This window comes from Myxine glutinosa, chromosome 8, assembly GCF_964187855.1.
Source record: "Myxine glutinosa chromosome 8, kmMyxGlut1.1, whole genome shotgun sequence".
Taxonomy (NCBI): domain Eukaryota; kingdom Metazoa; phylum Chordata; class Myxini; order Myxiniformes; family Myxinidae; genus Myxine; species Myxine glutinosa.
In genome coordinates this window covers 28,405,701-28,426,308 of record NC_136268.1, presented here as the reverse complement: position 1 = coordinate 28,426,308, position 20,608 = coordinate 28,405,701, and the positions used below count along the sequence as shown (strand labels likewise).

Below are 20,608 nucleotides of genomic sequence, written 5' to 3'. Positions count from 1 at the left end.
ATAATGTCAAAGTGGAATGTTTCTTTTAGAATGTTTTACAAAATAATTAAAAATTAAAAGCAGAAATATCTTGTTGCACAAAATATGTAACAGAGAAGAAAGTAAATTTTGGGGAGTAAACGCCTGATCTTTTTTAATACAGTGAACAAACTTTAGTACATTATGGGTGATGAAGGTTGTGGTCGAGTTTCATCGAAATTGTGTGTGTAGTTTCGGATAGGTTCCGAGTGCTTACATCCAGCCTGACTGCCTGACAGACACCGCACGATGCTAATACCTCACCTGAACAATTTTTGTTCCAGGTGAGCTAAAAATGCTACAGTTGAATATGAAAATGAATAATCGATTTACTTCATTGGATAGCTAATCAATGTACTTGGAACAAAAATTTGTGTTCATATAACCATAAAAGTGGGCTGACGGTCATCTCTTGAGGTTTTTTGGGGTAACCCCCTTGGGAGCCCCCTTGATCCAAAATCCAAAATGTCAAGACCAATAAATCCTGCCGACCATCGAGTAGAAGGGCTGTATTGGGTTTAAGAGCAATCGGTTGATAAATAAGGGATGATTAGGAATCCGAAGTTTCAGGGGATAATCCATCAGTCCCCCCATTGGTCCCCCATGATCTAAAATGGAAAAATTGAGGGCTGAAATATTGTGCGGGCTGCTGTTGTTTTTATGTGTCAAGTTTCATATCAATCAGCTGGGTGATAAGGGAGGAGTAGCAAAAATGGCAAAATGTTAACAGATGACCGGATGGAATTATGGACGGACAAACATCCGTACATCACGAGCCATTTTATAAGGTCATCTCTTCAATATCGAGATGAGCCTAAAATATCGAGATGAGATAGCCTAAAATGCCTGTTTTAAAAGCTAGTGTTTCTGGCATTGAAGAAAGAGAAGCTGGATTCTAAGCTTAAAGGAGATCAACAGTAACATGCTGTCTTTTCATTAAAGCTGTAAGCGAAGTGATCCGTATGCACAGCTAATTATTTTCGTTCAAGAATATAAGAGCGGCAGATTATGTGCAATATATGGATACTAGTATAAAGCCTTTCAAATATGATGAGTTGGAACAGTTTGACGGTGCAGCCTCGTGAGTGTGCCAAAGTCTGAAGCCTCGGCCTAGTGTCAGGTGTGCTTATATCTTATTTATTTATAAGACATCATACGGATGTAAATGAACACTAGTTTTACTATGCACGGATTGCACATCACGTGCAGCGAATTTCACCTCCCTCTGCCTTGGATTATTACCCTCACCTGAGGAGAGGGTATTGCATTTGAGCCCGTTTGTTTGTCTGTTTGTTTGTTTGTTTGTCTGTTTGTTTGTTTGTCTGTTTGTTTGTTTGTTTGTCCGCACAGAATAAATATGATTTTCTCTGCAACCGTTGGTCCGATTGACAGGAAATTTTCACCATAGGTGCAACTCCACCTGTAGAGTTTTTTTATAATGATAATTATGATGTCATAGATCACGTGGTATGGGCGCCATCTTGGAAAAACCGAAAAACTTTGAACCTCTATATCTCCGAAAGCGCTGCATAGAAAAAATTGAGACATAGCTCATTGTAAATAACTCTCCATGGGGAATAAAATATGTTAATAATGATGTCATAGGTGCCTCCATTATGACGTCATAATTCGACAAGTACAAAATTTCATCCGATCAAGACGAAATTTCTTGAGCATCATTCGGGATAAATTGGTGGAGAATATAAATAATGACGTCATCGGTCACGTGGTTCGGCCGCCATATTTGTTTTAATACAAAAGCCTTAAAAACCACTGAAAAATCGTCCTGGCAAGGGTCTGCAATCTCGAATTGCTTTTTCTAGTTGTTTTGTTTTTTGAACGCTTCTGTACACCGCCCTTGAGGCTCGGTTTGCAAGCCACCATCTACAATTCCAATAGAAGCGACATAATTACTCTTTTATTGAAAATGTTTTTCGATTTTGTTTTATCCTCAAAAATAGACCGTAGTGAACAAACATTCGTGTTAAAAAATCGGCCTTTAAAACCTACCCTTATGAAGGGGGACAGACACCTGTACACACACACAAACTGACTGTTTTATATGGTAGATTAGGGAGAATGGAGTAGCGAATCATTTAATCGGTGAGACTGGCTGCTCAGCAGATCATTGCCTCACCATGCATGAATGAGGGTGAAGGCAGTCTGGGCGGAAGCTGTGCCAGCGCAGAACCTGTATCGCCCGTTTGATGCTCACATGATGCAGCTGACTCGTAACTTTGAGCAACAGCAGGTCATCCTGGGAGTCACAAAATAAACATCAACACAAGATGAACCCCCCGGGTCTCGGGTTACAAGTCAGACCGAGGAAAGTTTTACAATGGGAAAAGTGTCAAATGAAATCTATATATATAAAACACAGTTTGTGTGTGTGTGTGTAATGTTACCGATAGACTCCTAAACGGAGAGGCTCACGTGCTTGATATTTGGCATAGACATGGCCATTGAGCCTGGGAAGGACATAGCCTACCTCAAAATATTTGACGAGATCCATATTTTTTATTCATATTTACCTCAGCGCATTTCAGCGAGGAAAATTATACATGGAATCTCAGCCGGTGCCAGAGCAGCTCGCTGATTCGCTCAGAGCGATCACGTGATGTTCCATACCCGCCGCCAGACCATTGAACTGAAAATATATAGAATGACCATTGCAATTCACACCACATAGGTGGAGATGCAGCTACCGGGCGCCATCTTGGTTGGCACTCTTGGTTGCTGGGCGATGGCGATTTCCGTCACACGTTTGCACGTAATTCAGAGTGAAAAGCGATTGCGTTTTTTCACCTTTTATGCGATCGTGTTTTGTGTCGATTTTGTGCGATATGAATTAAACGTCTTTGAAACAGCTGTGAAACGTCTTTCCACAACCCTTCCGTAACCGATTGGAGCAGTTTATTGCCGCACAAATGACATTTTAACAGTTGTCTGGCTTTTAAAATCTGGGACACGTTCAAAAGAAACGAGATCCGCGAAGCGAGTTGGTCAAGTCGTGCTAACCAAGATGGCGACACGGCGGCTTCACTTTTCACGGAGTACGAGCGTTCTATATATTTTCAATTCAGTGCGGCCAGACTTGCTCACGTACTTTGATTTGTGGCACAGACATGGCCATTGGGCCTTCACGGTGTAATTTGTGCGAGGCTTTTGTCCGAGTGAGCTTGAGTCGAGAGGGCGAATGTACGGGTTGGGAATGCATGGGTCTCCCTTCCCCCCGCCCCGGCAACGCCTGGTACTGGAGGGCGTCATAGGATCGGTGAGTCTCCAAAATCCACTTCGTGCTGTTGTTGCAAAGATGCAGGACGATGTCGCGATTGTTGTGCTGCTCTCCTACCATGAGAACTGCAACGTCATTGTTGACTGGCCCTCCCCTTCCCTCCCAGTCCCCCCTCCCCCCTCCGTCCTCCCCTCCCCCCCCTCCATCCTCCCCTTCCCTCCTTCCCCTCCCCTCCTCCCCCCCCTACCCCCTCCACTTCCCCCCTCCCCTCCCCCCTTCCCCCTCCTTTTCCCCCCCTCCCCTTTCCCCTCCCCTTCCCTCTCCCCTCCCCCCTACCCCTTCCCCCTCTTCCCTCCCCCTCTCCTCCCCCCCTCCCCCCCCTTTTCCCCCCTCCCCCTCCCCTTTCCCCCTCCCCCCCTCCCCCCCCCCCCCCCCCTCCCCCCTCTCCTCCCCTCCCCCCCCCGTTCCTCTTCCCCCTCCCCCCTCCGTTCCCCTCCCCTCCCCCACAGGCAATGCCGGGTACTTCTGCTAGTGTCCAATAATTGGGTGAGAGGGAGAGCGGAGATGAATAGAGGAAATGGATTAGATGGAGGAAATATCCCAATTTAGTTCTTCCTCATAAACTGATAACAGCATGAAAATTAAAACGGTCTCAAATTATAGTGTTATTATGAGATCCGATTCAACTGTGAATTCCTCTACTTGACTAAAGGAATAAGAAAAATTTGTATGGCTGCAAAATATACTCCGAAATGGCAGTACATGCGAGCTTCACTATGAATTGTTGGCGAATCATCAACAATTGATCAATAACTGATGAAAAAAAGAACAATCCTTATATTTGTTGCTAGCAAAGGCACCCGGGGTTACTTCATGACGGGAATATGAAAAGAGGGTTCTTGACCTCTGATCATCAATTTGGATTCAGACCAGGCTACTCTACTCTGGAAGTGCTGCTTCTGCTGTCTCAACAATGGATGGAGGTACTCAACGCCAGACAGGAAGTCAAAGCCGTCTCCCTTGACATAACTCATGCCTTCGATACAGTCTGGCACCCCATCCTACTCTCCAAACTCTCCTCTTATTGTATCCATGGAGTTCTCCACACTTGGCTCATGGACCTCCTCTCCTGTCACAGTCAACTTGTGGCTCCAAATGAAATTCTCTCATCTCCTCTTCCTGTCCAGGCTGGAGTTCCTCAAGTCAGTGTTCTAGGCCCTGTGATTTTTCTGGTTTTTTATTAATGATTTCTCTGACTCTCTGGAAAATCCTCTCTATCTTTTTGCTGATGATTCCACCCTCTGCCACTCCATATCTCATCCCTCAGATTGACAGGGAGCAGCCTCTTCTCTCTGCAGATCTGCATAAAATCACAAACTGGTGAAACAAGGGGAACATGTCTTTCAATCCTGACAAATCTCACACTCTCACTTTGTCTCACCGAAAAGATATTCTGGAAAACCCTCCCATCTACTTTCTCAACAATCCTCTCTAAGAAGGTCTGTCACTCCAGCTTTTGGGTCTCACTATCTTCCATGATCTTTCCTGGGAAAACCACATTTCCAAGCTGGCCTCCAAAGCCAGTCACTGACTAGGCATCCTCCATCGTGTGAAGTCCTTCCTTGGCACCTCTGCGCGCCTTACGACTTCCAAAGCTTTCATCCGTAGCTCAATGGAATACTGCTCTCCCTCTGGGCTGGTGCTCCTGCCTCACACCTAGCTCGGCTTCATGATGTAGAAACCACTTTTTTTTGTCACTGTTCGACACATAATACCCCATCATGTCAAAGTGGAATGTTTCTTTTTAGAAATGTTTACAAAATTATTAAAAAGAAAAAGCTGACATGTCTTGAGTCGATATGTATTCAACTCCTCTGCTATGACACTTCAAATTGAGCTTGGGTGCTTCCAATTTCTCAACACCAACTGGACAGAACACCAACTGCACGAACATATGGAACAACCAGTTTCTGTAGCGAAAGTAACGGTTTGGTTTGCTTTCATACATATCGGTATAATATGACCTTTCTTCTTTGAGAACAAAGCCAGACAAACAGTGAACATCAACTCAGATAGATACATCGACGTGCTGCAGAGAAGATTCCTTCTTGTACTTCGGAAGAAGGAAGACTTCACAATGAAGTCAGTTATCTTCTAGCAAGACAGTGCACCACCTCTCAGTCCAATGGTGCTTTGGTGTATTTGACTCCACATTTCCCAGGTGATTGACTCATTTTTTGATGGACAGACAACCCATGGCCTCCCTACTCCCCAGATCTATCTCCTCTCGACTTCTACCCATGGGGTCCTTCAAAGGCAAAATCTACGAAAACAACGTACACACACTGCAGGAGTTGAAAAATAACATGACGCATACCAGCTCCAGTTCTCAGTTGAATCATTGACAACTTTGACAGGGTCCGTCTGGCAGCTGCCATTTAGAGGCGTGGTGCTTGGATTGAGTACTTGATCAACTACAAATGATAACGCTCTTTATTGGTTGTTAAAGTATTTTTTCACCCTATTTATCAAACTTTAACTAATCCTGTGTAGAAGACAGAAACAATTAAACTCGACCAAAAATAAAATAACAAAATCGACAATGCATGGAGATTTCCATGGACATCATAAGAGGAGAGTTTGGAGAACAGGGTGGGGTGCCAGACCATATCGAAGGCACGAGATATGTCAAGGGAGACTGCTCTGATTTCCTTTTTGGCATTGAGGACCTCCATCCATTGTTGAGACAGCAGAAGCAGCATGTTCAGAGTAGAGTGACCTGGTCTGAAACCAAATTGATGATCAGAGATCAAGCCATTGGAGAAGAGGCAGGATTTAATATCAGAAGCAATGATGGATTCCATGACCTTGCTGAGTATTGGGAGCAGGCTGATTGGTTGATAGTGATAGTTGCAAGGATATATTTTTGCACCTTTTTGTGTAAAGCGGTAAAGTTGGCTGATTTCCAAGCAGATGGCAGATGACCTTGAGCAAAAGAGAGGGTGAAGAGAACAGAGAGAGGGTGAGATAGAGCGGCAGAGCAGGATTTTAGGATCCGTGGCCTTTCCAGTCTGGTCCAGTTGCAGAATCAGAGTCAAAGTTTGACAGAAACCTCTCAACCTTGTCAGGAGAGGACACAAGTACAGGAGCAGCTGGGTTCGACTGGGTAAGGTGGGTACAGAGAGAGACGGGTTCGGGACAAGATTTTGAGGAAAACAAAGAGTTGAGGCATTCAGCATTTTCACGTGCCGTGTCAGCTGTGTAGCCGTTTTAGGTAAGGGAGGGGATGGGGGAAACAAACACCAGAAACAGATCTGACCAGACGCTACCAGGATTTGAAGGGGGGAGACAGGTGAGAGTTCACTCTTGCGATTAGAGAGACATCGTTTCCTGGCTCTCCTGAGGGTAGACACACACTTGTTCCGAGCTATGTGGAAGGAACTGAAACTGCCTTCAGTTGGATTTGCCTTCCAGGAGGTGAAGGCAAGTTGTTTCAGGGGAAGTACCTCACCACAAGATTCCGTGTACCATGCACGGGAGGAAGGTAATGACAACTGAAGACGAGGTGGGATAAATCTGTGCATGAGAGAGAGCAATTTTCTTTGGAATAATTTTCAGGATTGGTTGATGTCAGAGGCAGTAGAGATGGGAGACCAGTCCAGGTGATTGATGGCTGCTTGAAGACCGTGCCAGTCAGCCTGAGTGAAATGCCAGACTCGTCGACGCTGAGGAGGCTCTCTGAGAATGGTCAGAGAGATGTTCACTTTAACAAGGAAATGTTCAGATGAACCGATTGGAGCAGAAGAAGAACAGCAGACATTTGCAGGGAAGTTAGTCATAAAGAAGTCTCGAAGAGATGATGTTCCGTTAACTGATATCCGAGTCAGGAAACTTGACAGATTGTGCCAGTCCTAATGAGTCGCAGAAGTCCTTTGCTGAAGTGCCATGGCTTGTGCGAGAGGTACCCACACCCAGCCAGGTGGCATGATGACAATTGAAGTTTAGTTTAACTTACAGATTAGAATGGTACTGCTGCCTGGCGTCCCAAGTAACAGATGTACGTTTGTTGTGGGCCTTGTAGAGGAAGCTAAAGTTACCTTCTCATCTTCCTTCACTGGAAAACTCCTTCATTAAAGTAATTTCAATTCGGTTTGCCTTTTAACTTGACTGGTTGACCATGTGGCATGGTGAAGGTTGAAGCCTTCACAGATGAAGAAAAGAGAGTTGGATGGTTTGTTAGTAATGATTCTTCTTTAACAGAGAGCAAGATGCATATGATGTCATTATCACAAGGGAGAGATGGTACATCAGAAGAACTGTATAAGGTTACAGAAAGGTTTACAGAACCAGTCATACAAGAGCGTTAGAATGGTGGGTGAAGTTACTAACAAAAACAGATGGTGCCAGCATGACGGAAGTCAGTCTTGTCAAAGTGCTGGACAGAGTAGCACGGAGGAAATATAGAGGAATCTGAGGATTTCTGAAACAGTATCTACATAGCAATTAGCATTGGAACCTTTCAATTACACCTCGTACATAATTATTGTAATCATCATGGCAAACTTGTTTAAAAGTAACCCTCATACTTACAAATTGCCTTTTGGGAAGCAAAATGTTTGTATTAAAATACCAGTGCATAAGTTAATGAAATAATATGTTTGTTTTAATATTTGCTTCAATACAGCATGAATACAGAAAAGTCTACAGAAATACAGAAAAGAAACCATAGAAAGTCGACACCCCCTTTCAAAATTTTCACCTTTTGTTGTCTTATACAGTAGGTTGGAATCAAATTGCATGAAATCAGACTTTTTCCACCTTTATTTACACATCGTAACCCACAACTTCCAAGTGAAAAACAAATTCTACAAATTTCAGAAAATTAATTTTAAAATACAAAACTAGAATATCTTGGTTGGATAAGTGTTCACCCCCCTGAGTTAATACTTGGTGGAAGCACCTTTGACAGCAATTACAGCCATGAGTCTGTTAGGATAGGTCTCTACCAACTTTGCACACCTTTATTGGGCAATATTTGCCTTTTCTTCTGTACAAAATTGTTCAAGCTCAGTCGAGTTGCATGGGGAGTGTTGATGGACAGCAATCTTCAAGTCATGCCACAGATTTTCGATTTGATTTCGGTCGGGGCTCTGACTTGGCCACTCGAGGACATTTATCTTTTTGACCCTTAGCCACTCCAGTGTAGCTTTGGCTTTGTGCTTCGGGGCGTTGTCATGATGAAAGGTGAACTTCCATCCCAATTTCAGCTTTCTTGTAGAGGGCAGCAGGTTTTCCTCTATAATTTTTCTGTATTTTGCTCCATCCATTTTCCTTTCTATCCTGACAAGTTCCCCAGTCCCTGCTGATAAGAAACATCCCCATAACATGATGCTGCCACCACCATGCTTCACAGTAGGGATGGTGTTGTTTGGGTATGTGCTGTTGGATTTACGTCAAATGTAACATTTTGCATTTTGGCAATAAAGTCCCATCTTGGTTTCGTCAGACCACAACACTTTCTGCCACATGGCTTCAGAATCTTCGGAGTGGTTTTTTGCATACCTCAAATGGGACTCAAGGTGGACTTTTTTTTTAGAAATGGCTTCCTTCTTGCCACCCTGCCATACATGCCAGACTTGTGGAGTGCTTGGGATACTGTTGTCACATGCACACAGTGACCAGTTTTTGCCATGAAAGCCTGTAGCTCTTTTAAAGTTGACATTGCCTGTTGGTGGCCTCTGATCAGTCTCCTCTTTGCTTGATCATCCAGTTTGGAGGGACGGCCTGATCTAGGCAGGGTCTTGGTGGTACCACACGCCTTCCACTTCTTGACGATTGTCTTGACTGTGCTCCATGGGATAGTCAAGACCATTGAAATATTTTTTATGCCCATCCTCTGATCTGTGCTTTTCCACAACTTTATCCCAGAGGTTTTTTGAAAGCTCCTTGGTGCTCATGGTTGAGTGTTTGCTGTGAAATGCACTACCTGACAGTGGAAATCTACAGGAACATCTGATTTTATTCTGAAATAATCAGAATCACTACAATTTAACACAGATGGAGGCCAATGAACTTGGTGTGTCATTTTGAATGCGATTGGTTACACCTGAGCTAATTCACAATTGCTATTATAAGGGGGGTGGGCAATTATCCAACGAAGATATTCTAGTTTTGTATTTTTACTTAATTTTTCCTGAAATTTGTAGAATTTATTTTTCACTTTGTTGTCTTGGTTACGAATGACAATGACTTGGAAGTTTTGAGTTATGATATGTAAATAAAGGTGGAAAAAGTCTGATTTAATGTAATTTTATTCCAGGCTATAGGCAACAAAAGGTGAAAATTTTGAAAAAGGTTGTACACTTTCTATATGCACTGTAGATGGTGTAGATTGTGCAGGGAGTTCATATAGTGTGAAGCGGAGAGGATTAATGTGCCTTACCACAGTCATGTAGTGCAACATGCGGCCGTCGACACGTGCCTCATGGAATGTTTCCTTGTACTGTGGTAGCCCGACATCGTCCAGCCAACCTGTGCGGTAATGAGCATTCATTAGAATATCACCTTGTAATGTATAACAATTTGTATTTGATGACAGTCAGAGAAACTTTTAGTTGATTGCTGATGTGTTTTGTGATGATGTGGGAGGTTCTGAACATTTTAAAGACTTCAACCCTGATATTACACAGATAACCAAATTTGTTACCTCTGCAAGGCTTTTATGCGTATGCAGCACCTGATGATTACATCATTTTAAGGGGCAGGTATATGCTGCTCATGCCATTCCCTTGTCGATTAGGAAAGGAATTGAAAATTTGGTCAGGGTGCTGGCACACACTAACCTACTATGGCCTCCTATGGTGGCGAAGTTCCATGTAAGGTAACTCGTGTTATAATATAATTAAACAACAATCCATTGTCTTAACATATAGTGTTTTCGTGAGTTAATTGGCTGTGATGGTGCACGTGAAGGTAACAGGATGCACTTCTGTATGACCATACATATGACCCATGTGTAGTCCAGCTGTCCCCAGCCACCCTCCTCTCCAGATCCGATGGCTTGCAGTGCCAACGTCAGCTTCTTCCTGTGTAATGGCCGCTTCAAGCCAAGCCCCTGTCCATCAGGTAAACAAGAAAGACATCGTGCAGAGCACGATATTTGCATAATCCACCCCTCTTCCCCCCAATAAAGTTGCCATGGATACATCAAATTGTCCATTTCATTAAGATTTAAATTGACTATCGTAATCAAAGCTAGGTTCAATCAGATGAGAAGTGAATATGTTTCAGACGAAAACTAATGATTTTAGAAGTTTGACCTTGAGTTGACCTTTGACCTTTTGCCCCCAAAATAGTTGCTTTCCCAATTCAATGAGGCACTTTGCAATTGCTGTTTAATTGTCAAGTTAATGGGATGAAAATGGACAATTTTTCAGACGAAAATTAATGATTTTAGAAGTTTGACCTTGAGTTGACCTTTGACCTTTTGCCCCCAAAATAGTTGGTTTTCCAATTCCGTGATGCACTATGCAATTGCTCTTTAAGTTTCAGGTTAATCAGATGAAAAGTGACAATTGTTCAGATTAAAATTGATGATTTTAGAAGTTTGACCTTGAGTTGACCTTTGACCTTTTGACCAAAAAATTTGTTGTTTTCCCAATTTATCAGCTCAATATGCAAATGCTATTGAACTTTCAAGTCGATCAGATGAAAAATGTAAATTATAGAAATTTGACCTCAAGATGACCTTTGACCTCAAAATCAATAGGCTTCTTCCTTATGACCAACTCTCCCGTGTGATGAAGTTTTGTGAAGATTGGTTTAAAATTGTGACCTGTAGACAATTGACATACAAACAGACAGACAGAATAATGCACAAGACCAACCAATATACTTGAAAAATATTAGATTTTACAAGTAGCAATTCAGTATTTGTCTATCTTCAGACCTGCAGATCTATCAGATGTCGCACTCTCTGAAAAGCTGACCTGTGTTTCCCAGTTTTTTTTCCAGCACTCACCCTCTCCAGTTCCCGTGGCGAGGCTTGAAGCATCATTTGCCCAGAGTCGATCCACTGCCGTGCAAGTCGAACGTACATTCCTAGGCCCAGGTCATGGAGCCAAGCACAGACCTGTTCAGTGGTCCAGGCAGCAAAGCCTTCCAGAGCTTCCCTGAGCAGGGCAGACCATTCATATATGGATCCAATGGAATAGTGTGGAATGCAGAAAATAGCCAGCCCTGCAGGGCGATGGCAGCAAAGTTGGAATTAGTACAACATGATGCATTGTTGGACATTGTGCCAGGTACAGTGTAAAGGATGATGGTGAGGGGAGGTTATGTGCTGCAGGATTACATGTATGTTTTTCATCACAATAATTATGTAGACGAGGTATAGTTTCCTCAAAGACAAACCCTGTAGTAAACGGATGCTCCATCGCCCAACTCCAGCGAGAACCAGAAGTAAGCTGCAAGCTGTTTGGTTGCCATGATGATACCAGAAGATGTTTGCTGTTTGGTTGCAGTCCTGGAGCTTTTCGTAGCCTACTCCCCAGCATAACGAGGATGGGAGACTTAAGAATTCATTGTTAATTTATCAAATGTTATAAAAATATGATGAATGGGTAAAAACAAGAAAGATGTCGTACAGAGCACAATACTTGCAAAATCCACCCCCCTCAAAAAAAAAGGTTGCCATGGATACATCAAATTGTCCATTTCATTAATATTTAAATCGACAATATTAATCAAAGCTTGATTCCATCAGATCAAAATTGATGATTTTTCAGAGGAAAATTGATTTTAGAAGTTTGACCTTGTGTTGACCTTTGACCTTTTGACCTCAAAAATAGCTGTTTTCCAATTTCGTGACTCAATATGCAAATGCTGTTCAACATTCAAGTCAATTGGATGAAAAATGACAATTTTAAAAATTTGACCTCAAGGTGACCTTTGACCTTTGACCTCAAAAACAATAGACTGCTTCTTCGTGACAAATTCTACCATTTTTTGAAATTTCGTGAATATCGGTTTAAAATTGTGACCTGTGGACGATTGATAGACAGACAAACAGACAAACAGACAGAATAACACACAAAACCAATCAATATATATGAAAAATCTTCGATTTTGCAAGTAATGAATGTTAAAGATAAATGACTTTGGGACTCAACAATTAGTAGAACTACCAAGAGATTTGTGCATATACGAATTATTAGCAACAATGAAATAATTGACAAATATTCTTTAAGAGTATAATAAATTGATTGAATTTAAAGTGAAACAAATATCAACTAATAGAAACCTGGAAGAACTGGATTTGATCAATTAGTACAATAAGTACAAATATGAAATGTGTTTTTGTGAAAAAAATTAACATGCAACAATTAGCAGCAAAAGCAATTTCATGAATTTTTCCAGGAATTTCTCTCGACTTGTGGGTCCGTGATTGGCTGATGAAACGGAAGTGACCTTCTCTTAAAGGATGCAAAATTAAGAACTAGATAATTTTTGAATTTGAGTTTAATTCTCTTCTGAGAATATCGCCGACAAAATGACCAACAGAATCACTCAGAGTTCCAAGTAAACGAGGCAATGATTCAAAGATAAATTATCAGGAGGTTTGAATTCAACATCAGTACCAGTATGACTGACCTATCACTAATCATATGGAAGTGAAACCATCAGTTGTGACGTCACAATCTTCCCAAAGGATATCTGAGTCACGTCACAATCTCAGATATCCCAAAGGATATCTGAGTTAATCAACTGTACTGATAAATGATATCTCTAACTTCATGATGGATATGACAGTTAAATATCAGCACAGGTATCACTTACCTCCCGACAAGACGTTTAATTCCACGTAGTTTCTTGTCCGCATCATTGGAGGCTTGCGCTCCCGAGTTCACGTCCTTCCTAAAGCCACGGCTTACATTTTCACCTGTAAATCAACCGATTCCAACATAAATTGTGTAAAGTCCATTTCATATTAAACTAGAACGGTATTTGGTAGAGCGCGTACCTTGGCAAGGTTGAACCTTTTTCGTTTTGTATCCCAATGATGGACCGGATATGGATCTGGACCTGAACCAAGCTCTAATCGGCTTGTTCTTGTTACCTTCCCAATCTGTCCACCAAGTTTCGTTCAAATCCATCCATCATTTTTTTAAATATCGTACTATATACAGTTTTTGACCCCATCTCTCAATGATGAAGAATCACTTTAAGATTTAAAAAATTTGGGATCCAGATCTGTATCTTCACCAAATTCGAATCAAGTTCGTCCTTGTCACATACCAAAACTGTCCACCAAATTTTGTCCGAATCCGTCCACAACCTTTTGAGATATCCTGTTCACAAACAGACAGACAAACAAACAGACACAAACTAGCATGGCACTCAGTAGAGAGCATACCTCTACCTGGTTGGCCATATCACTCAATGGTGAAGAATCAGTGTAAAAATTATACTAGCCGGATCCGGATCTTCACCAAAATTGAATCGTCCTTGTCAGACACCCAACCACCTCTCCACCAAGTTTTGTCCAAATCCGTCCACAACTTTTTCAGATATCCCGCTATGCATCGTTTTTGGCCCTATCTCCCAATGGTGAAGAATCACTTTAAAATTCTAGTAGCCGGATCCGAATCCGGATCTTCACCAAAATCGATCATTTCATCCTTGTGACATGCGATACATCTCTGCCAAATTTCTTCCGAATCTGTCCACAACTTTTTGAAATATTTTGTTCACAAACGGACAGACAGGGGTGAAAACAGAACCTTCATCCATCCACCTTCGGTGTTTGAAGTAATTACAGTGACACCCAAAAAATATACAATTCATTTGTCTCCAAGAAAGTGAATCAATTATCATCTCGATAGAAGTTTCAAAGATTATTTTTGAAAGCCGTTGCAAATCGATGGCGTTTTGATGTAAAAACCCAAGGTTGGCATTACTCCCTCCAGTCCTGGCTCGCAAGTCTTAATGATAGGTTCTCTGTCCAGCGAGGGAGGCACACCCTGGGGCCTCATTTCACAACAAATTATCTCTTTGTTTGACATCATTACTTAGTTTCCTGGCAAGCCTTATTAAATGTTTCGCCATCGCAATTGCCAAACGATTTCCCAGGCGCCTCACCTTGGTGCTTGGAATCTGAACCCACTGGGAAAGGTTTTTTCGTTTCCTTTTTCTTCCGAAAGAAACTGCTCCTGAACGACAGTCTCTTCTGCGGTTTTCGGATGTTCTGCCTCTTTAGTTCCCCCGGAGCTTCCTGTCGGAACATTCGACTTTTCACGATAGGGATGGAGTCATCATGATGGAGGCAGCATTTGTTTTGACTATTTCTTGGCACATGTGGAAGACACAAGTTGAAACGCAATTGCAAGTTGAGTTTTTGCAACACAATTTTGAAACACAATTGCAGCACAATTGCAATGCTCAAGCAGGTGGAAAACAACATGGTGGAGCAATGGTGGTGAGAGTGTTGTTGTTGTTGTTATATACACTACATGACCAAAGGTATGTGGACACCCAAACATCGAACATCTCATTCCAAAATCATGGGCATTAATATGGAGTAGGTCCCCCCTTTGCTGCTATAACAGCCTCCACTCTTCTGGGAAGGCTTTCCACTAGATGTTGGAACATTGCTGCGGGGATTTGCTTCCATTCAGCCACAAGAGCATTAGTGAGGTTGGGCACTGATGTTGGGCGATTAGGCCTGGCTCGCAGTCGGCGTTCCACTTTGGGAACACCATCCCAAAGGTGTTCTATAGGATTGAGGTCAGGGCTCTGTGCAGGCCAGTCAAGTTCTTCCACACCGATCTCGACAAACCATTTCTGTATGGACCTTGCTTTGTGCACGGGAGCATGTCATGCTGAAACAGGAAAAGGACTTCCCCAAACTGTTGCCACAAAGTTGGAAGCACACAATCGTCTAGAATGTCATTGTATGCTGAAGCGTTAAGATTTCCCTTCACTGGAACTAAGTGGCCGAGCCTGAACAATGAAAAAGAGCCCCAGACCATTATTCCTCCTCCACCAAACTTTACAGTTGGCACTATGCATTCGGGCAGGTCGCGTTCTCCTGGCATCCGCCAAACCCAGATTCGTCCGTCAGACTGCCAGATGGTGAAGCGTGATTCATCACTCCAGAGAACGCGTTTCCACTGCTCCAGAGTCCAATGGCGGCGAGCTTTACACCACTTTAGCTCACGCTTGGAATTGCGCATGGTGATCCTAGGCTTGTGTACGGTTGCTCGGCCATGGAAACCCATTTCATGAAGCTCCCGACAAACAGTTGTGCTGACGTTGTTTCCAGAATCAGTTTGGAACTCAGTAGTGAGTGTTGCATCTGAGAAAGGACGATTTTTATGCGCTACATGCTTCAGTACTCGGCGGTCCCGTTCTGTGAGCTTGAATGGCCTAGCACTTTGCGGCTGAGCTGTTGTTGCTCCTAGACGTTTCCACTTCACAATAACAGCACTTACAGTTGACCAGAGCAGCTCTAGCAGGGCAGAAATTTGACGAACTGATTTGTTGGAAAGGTGGCATCCTATGACGGTGCCATGTTGAAAGTCACTGAGCTCTTCAGTACGGCCCATTCTACTGCCAATGTTTGTCTATGGAGATTGCATGGCTGCATGCTTGATTATATATACCTGTCAGCAATAGGTGTGGCTGAAACAGCCGAATCCACTAATTAGAAGGGGTGTCCGCATACTTTTGGTCATGTAGTTTAGCTCCGGAGAGTTCTCTCGAACAAGCCCGCGGTATGGAGACAGCCGATCGATCTCCCAAGAGTGATCCAGAGATCCCCCATACCCAGGATGGTGTACCTCCACCTTCACAAAGTCAGGGCCACGACAGAGTTAGAGAGAGGGAGGAGACAGAGAGAGAGAGAGAGAGAGAGAGAGAGAGAGAGAGAGAAGGAGAAGGAGAAGGAGAAGGAGAAAGAGAGAAACAAGAGGGAAAGGGCCGGTCCAGGTGGACTGATCAACTCTCTAGCTGTTACTGTGCTGCCCTGACGAATCCGGGCAGCAGGGAAGAAATGGGGAACATTTGGCCCCCAACTTGTATTTGGGGTACAACCACCGCAAAGAGGCATCCCCGATAGTTGTGGTGAGAGTGTTGGTTTGTTTGGTGTGAATATGCGTTTGAGACAAAACTGTACAGTACATCCATGGTGTGCATTTGAAAGTATAATGGAATTAATGAACAGAAATTTTGGCACAGAATAACACCTTCAACCCTCACCTTGAAGGGTATGCATCTTTTTTAAGAGTAAATTTTTTTTAAAGAGTAAATCATCAGGTGTTTTTAACTTAAGTGGATTGGCCCGATAGTTTTCCCGACTCAAACAACTAAAAACATCCGTCGTGATGAAATTCCGGCAGGGCCGCTGCATCTTGGAAGACGCAAGCCCTTTGGATGAGGATGCAAAGCCAGTTGTGCCGACTGCATTTACAATGTGAGTTCTAAAGATACCTGTGCATCTTTCAAAGAGTATACCATTGTGTGCCTGTACCATCAAAATTTATTGTGTATTTAGCCATGTATTTGCACCACTGAACAGTTTACATTTTGTATCCCACTAATAGACCAGATATGGATTCGGACCTGAACCATTTATTGCTGAAATTCCCAGTGGTATCAATTTGTTTTATACCGTGTACCCCTTCCCTCCCCCTTCCCCCCTCCCCCAGCCCTCTCCCTCCCACAGATCTCCTGATCTCCCTGTTCTCTACTGTTGTGCTTCCCTCTCTCTCCCCATCTTGTCTCCCCCTCCCTTTATTGTTTCATGTGTCTGTTTCTGTTTTTTGTGTTTATGTGCTAATGTGTGTTTAATGTGCTAGCTGTTACACGAGCCTCGATCTTAATAATAATAATAATAATAATGCATTTATTTTATATAGCGCTTTTCAGGAAGCCCAAAGATGCTTTGACAGAGTGCAAAACATAATGCATAGCAAAACATAAAAACAATTGCAAAAAAAGAAGAATCAATAGGGAAATATTCAAAGCACAAAGGAGGGAGAAGGAGAGGAGATAGTCAGGGGTTAGATGCTGTGGGTTAAATGTTGAATGCAGTGTTGAACAGGTGGGTCTTGAGTGAGGTTTTGAATGTGGTGAGTGAGGAGGAGTCTCTGATGGTGTGAGGTAGCGAGTTCCAGAGGGTGGGAGCAGCGATGGAGAAGGCCCTGTCCCCCCAGGATCTAAATTTGGTCCGGATGGGGGGGGGGGGGGGGGGTCAGGAGGTTGGTACCAGCAGAGCGGAGGTTACGGGTGGGAGTGTGTCTGGAGAGGAGGTCAGCCAGGTAGGATGGGGCCAGGTTATGGAGGGCTTTGTAGGTCAAGAGGAGGATTTTGTACTGGATTCTCTGGGAGATGGGGAGCCAGTGAAGCTTGTAAAGGACGGGGGTGATGTGGTCATGGGTCCGGGAATGGGTGAGTAGACGGGCAGCGGAGTTCTGAATGTATTGGAGTTTATTGGTGATTGTTGAGGGTGAACCATAAAGGAGGCTATTGCAGTAGTCCAGACGGGAAGTGATGAAGGCGTGGATGAGGGTTTCTGCAGCCACGGAGGAGAGGGATGGACGGAGACGGGCGATGTTTTTCAGGTGAAAGAAGGCTGTCTTTGTGATCTGTTTAGTGTATTTGTCGAAGGAGAGGGTTTGGTCAAAGATGATGCCAAGATTCCGGATGTGAGGGGAGGTGGATACTGGGAAACCGTCGATGTTGAGGGCAAAGTTATGGGTGGACTTGGTGAGCGTTTTTGGGCCAATGATGATTATTTCAGATTTATCACAGTTAAGTTTGAGGAAGTTGATTTGAAGCCAGGATTTTATTTCAGTGATGCAGTTTGTCAGGATAGAGTGGGTGGCGGTGGAGATGGACTTGGTGGAGATGAAAAGCTGGATGTCATCGGCGAAGCAGTGGAATTGGAGACCATGACGGCAGATTAAGTGACCGAGGGGGGACAGGTAAAGGATGAAGAGGAGGGGGCCAAGAACTGAACCTTGGGGGACACCTTGGGGGAGGGGAGCAGTGGGGGATTTGCAGTTATTGATGGAGATGAACTGACGTCTGTCAGAGAGGTATGATCTAATCCAAGAGAGGGCAGTGCCGGTAATGTTAAAGGTGGTTTCAAGTCGGGTGAGGAGGATGGTGTGATCGATGGTGTCAAAGGCGGCGCTGAGGTCGAGGAGGATGAGAATGTTGAGGTTGCCAGCGTCAGAGGAGAGGAGAAGGTCGTTGGTGATTTTGAGGAGAGCAGTTTCAGTACTGTGGTTGGAGCGGAATCCGGATTGGAATGTTTCATACAGGTTATTGGCAGAGAGGTGATGTTTGAGTTGAGTGGCTACAGCGCGTTCCAAAACCTTTGACAGAAAGGGTAGGTTGGAGATGGGTCTGAAGTTATTTAAGGTGTCAGGGTTTAGTCCAGGTTTTTTCAGAATGGGGGTAACAGCAGCAATTTTGAGGGATGGTGGGACGATGCCTGTAGACAGGGAGGAGTTTATTGTTGCAATGATAAGTGGAGAGAGAGCAGGAAGGGAGGCCTTGACAAAGCTGGAGGGGATGGGGTCAAGAGTGCAGGTGGCAGTTTTCATTCCGATGAGGAGTTCAGAGAGGTCAGTAGGGGAGACTGGGGAGAATTGAGACAGGGGATGGCAGGATAAGGGGGGGCAGGTGGTTTGAGGGGGAGCGGGTGCGGCGGTGGTCAAGCTGTTGTAGATGTTTTCAATTTTGCGTTGGAAGAATGAAAGGAAGGAGATGCAGTTGTCTATTGTGAATGACTGGGTGGTGGTGTTCAGGGGGCTGAGGAGTTTGTTTATTGCAGAGAAGAGTGCTTTTGGGTTTCCGGAGCCAGAGTGGATAATTTGAGAGTAGTAGGCGGAGCGGGCGCGGGAGAGGGCATCTTTATAGTGTTGTATGTGGTCCTTGTAGGCCTGGGAGTGAACTGTGAGACCTGTTTTATTGCGGAGTCTTTCAAGTTGGCGAGCACGAGTTTTCATCAGGCGGAGTTCAGGGGTAAACCAGGGAGCAGAATGGGTGAAAGAAACTGTTTTGGTTTTTATAGGCGCAAGTTGGTCAAGGCAGGAGGAGAGAGTGTGGTTGTAGTAGTCAGTGAGGTCAGAAGGGGTGTGGAGGTCAACGAAGGGAGAAGTGGACATTTTTTCAGAGAGGGTCGATGAGAATGAGGTAGGTGAAAGAGCGTTTAGCTTACGGAAGTTGATAGTGCGATAATGCCTTGGTGCTGGGGTGGGGATGTTGATGGTCAGAGTGATGGCTAGGTGGTCAGAGAGAGTGAGGTCGGAGCCAGAGAGATGGTGCAAAATTAGTCCAGTAGAGCAGACAAGGTCCAAAATGTGACCACGGTTATGGGTAGGAAAGTTGACATGTTGAGTGAGGTTAAAGCAGGTGAGTAAATCAGTGAAGTCAGTGGTTAGCGTGGAGTCAGTGGAGTCCATGTGGATATTGAAATCACCAAGGAGGAGGATTGAGGGGGAGAGGGAACATAGCTGGGTCAGAAAGTAGGAGAAGTCAGACAGGAATGATGGGTGTGGTTTGGGAGGGCGGTAGACAACAGCCATGACTGACTGTGTGTGACCAGAGAGTTTAAAAGCCAGGTGTTCAAATGATGGAGCAGATGAGATGGAGATGAGGTTTGTCTTGATGTCTTGTCGGTGAATAACGGCAATTCCACCATCTCGGCCCTCCAAGCGTGGTTTATTGATGTAAGAATATCCATTGGGTGTGGTGAGGTTGAGCGTGTAGTAGTCCAGTGGTTGTTGCCAGGTCTCAGTGAGACAGAGAAAGTCCAGTTTATTTTCCAGGATGTAGTCGTTCAGGATGAGGCATTTGTTGTTGAGGGACCGGGTATTGAACAGGGTGAGCTTGATGTTGTTTTGTACGGCGGGTATGAATCCAGGTGATTTGGCCAGGGTTCGCAGACAGGAGGTGCGATTTTGTGCGTTGTTGTGACCAGGTGTGTTGGGACGATGAGTGGGAGTGCGCTGAGCCGACCAGAGGATGGGGATGGAGTGACCTGATTGTAAATAAACAAACTTACGACCGGAGCCACGGTGAATGTACCTGGGTCGACGCAGGAGTCCATTCGATTTGATTTCAGAGATGCATGATGGGGTGGAGCGGGTTTTAAGCAGGAGAAGCCTTGCGGCGGAGTACCGCAGAGCCATGCCAGCAGGAGCGAAGGGACGAGCACGAGGCCAAGGGTGAGGAGGCGAAACAATCGACACAACCCACGGGAGTGGGCCCGAGGAAACAGCGAAGGAGCCGAGCAGGTGAAGCCAGGAGCAGAGCCGGGACCATGCAGAGGGCAGACAGGAGCGA

The 20,608-nt window shown here is 44.2% G+C and overlaps 1 protein-coding gene across 14 annotated transcripts in view; it reads right to left on the bottom strand.

Annotated features, from left to right (window-relative positions):
* LOC137418692 (liprin-beta-1) overlaps window positions 1–20,608 on the bottom strand; it is a 101,605-nt gene that overhangs the window by 18,836 nt on the left and 62,161 nt on the right. For all 14 annotated transcript variants that reach the window (XR_013624261.1, XM_068104785.2, XM_078783048.1 and 11 more), the window contains 7 exons: window positions 14,393–14,525; window positions 13,091–13,193; window positions 11,666–11,794; window positions 11,274–11,424; window positions 10,256–10,367; window positions 9,696–9,784; window positions 2,156–2,275 (listed from right to left, as the gene is read on the bottom strand). Coding sequence is in view for 13 of the 14 variants with exons in the window: in XM_068104785.2 (XP_067960886.2) it covers window positions 2,156–2,275; window positions 9,696–9,784; window positions 10,256–10,367; window positions 11,274–11,424; window positions 11,666–11,794; window positions 13,091–13,193; window positions 14,393–14,525 (837 nt within the window). In the remaining variant the exon portion in view is untranslated. The remainder of the gene's footprint in view (window positions 1–2,155; window positions 2,276–9,695; window positions 9,785–10,255; window positions 10,368–11,273; window positions 11,425–11,665; window positions 11,795–13,090; window positions 13,194–14,392; window positions 14,526–20,608) is intronic.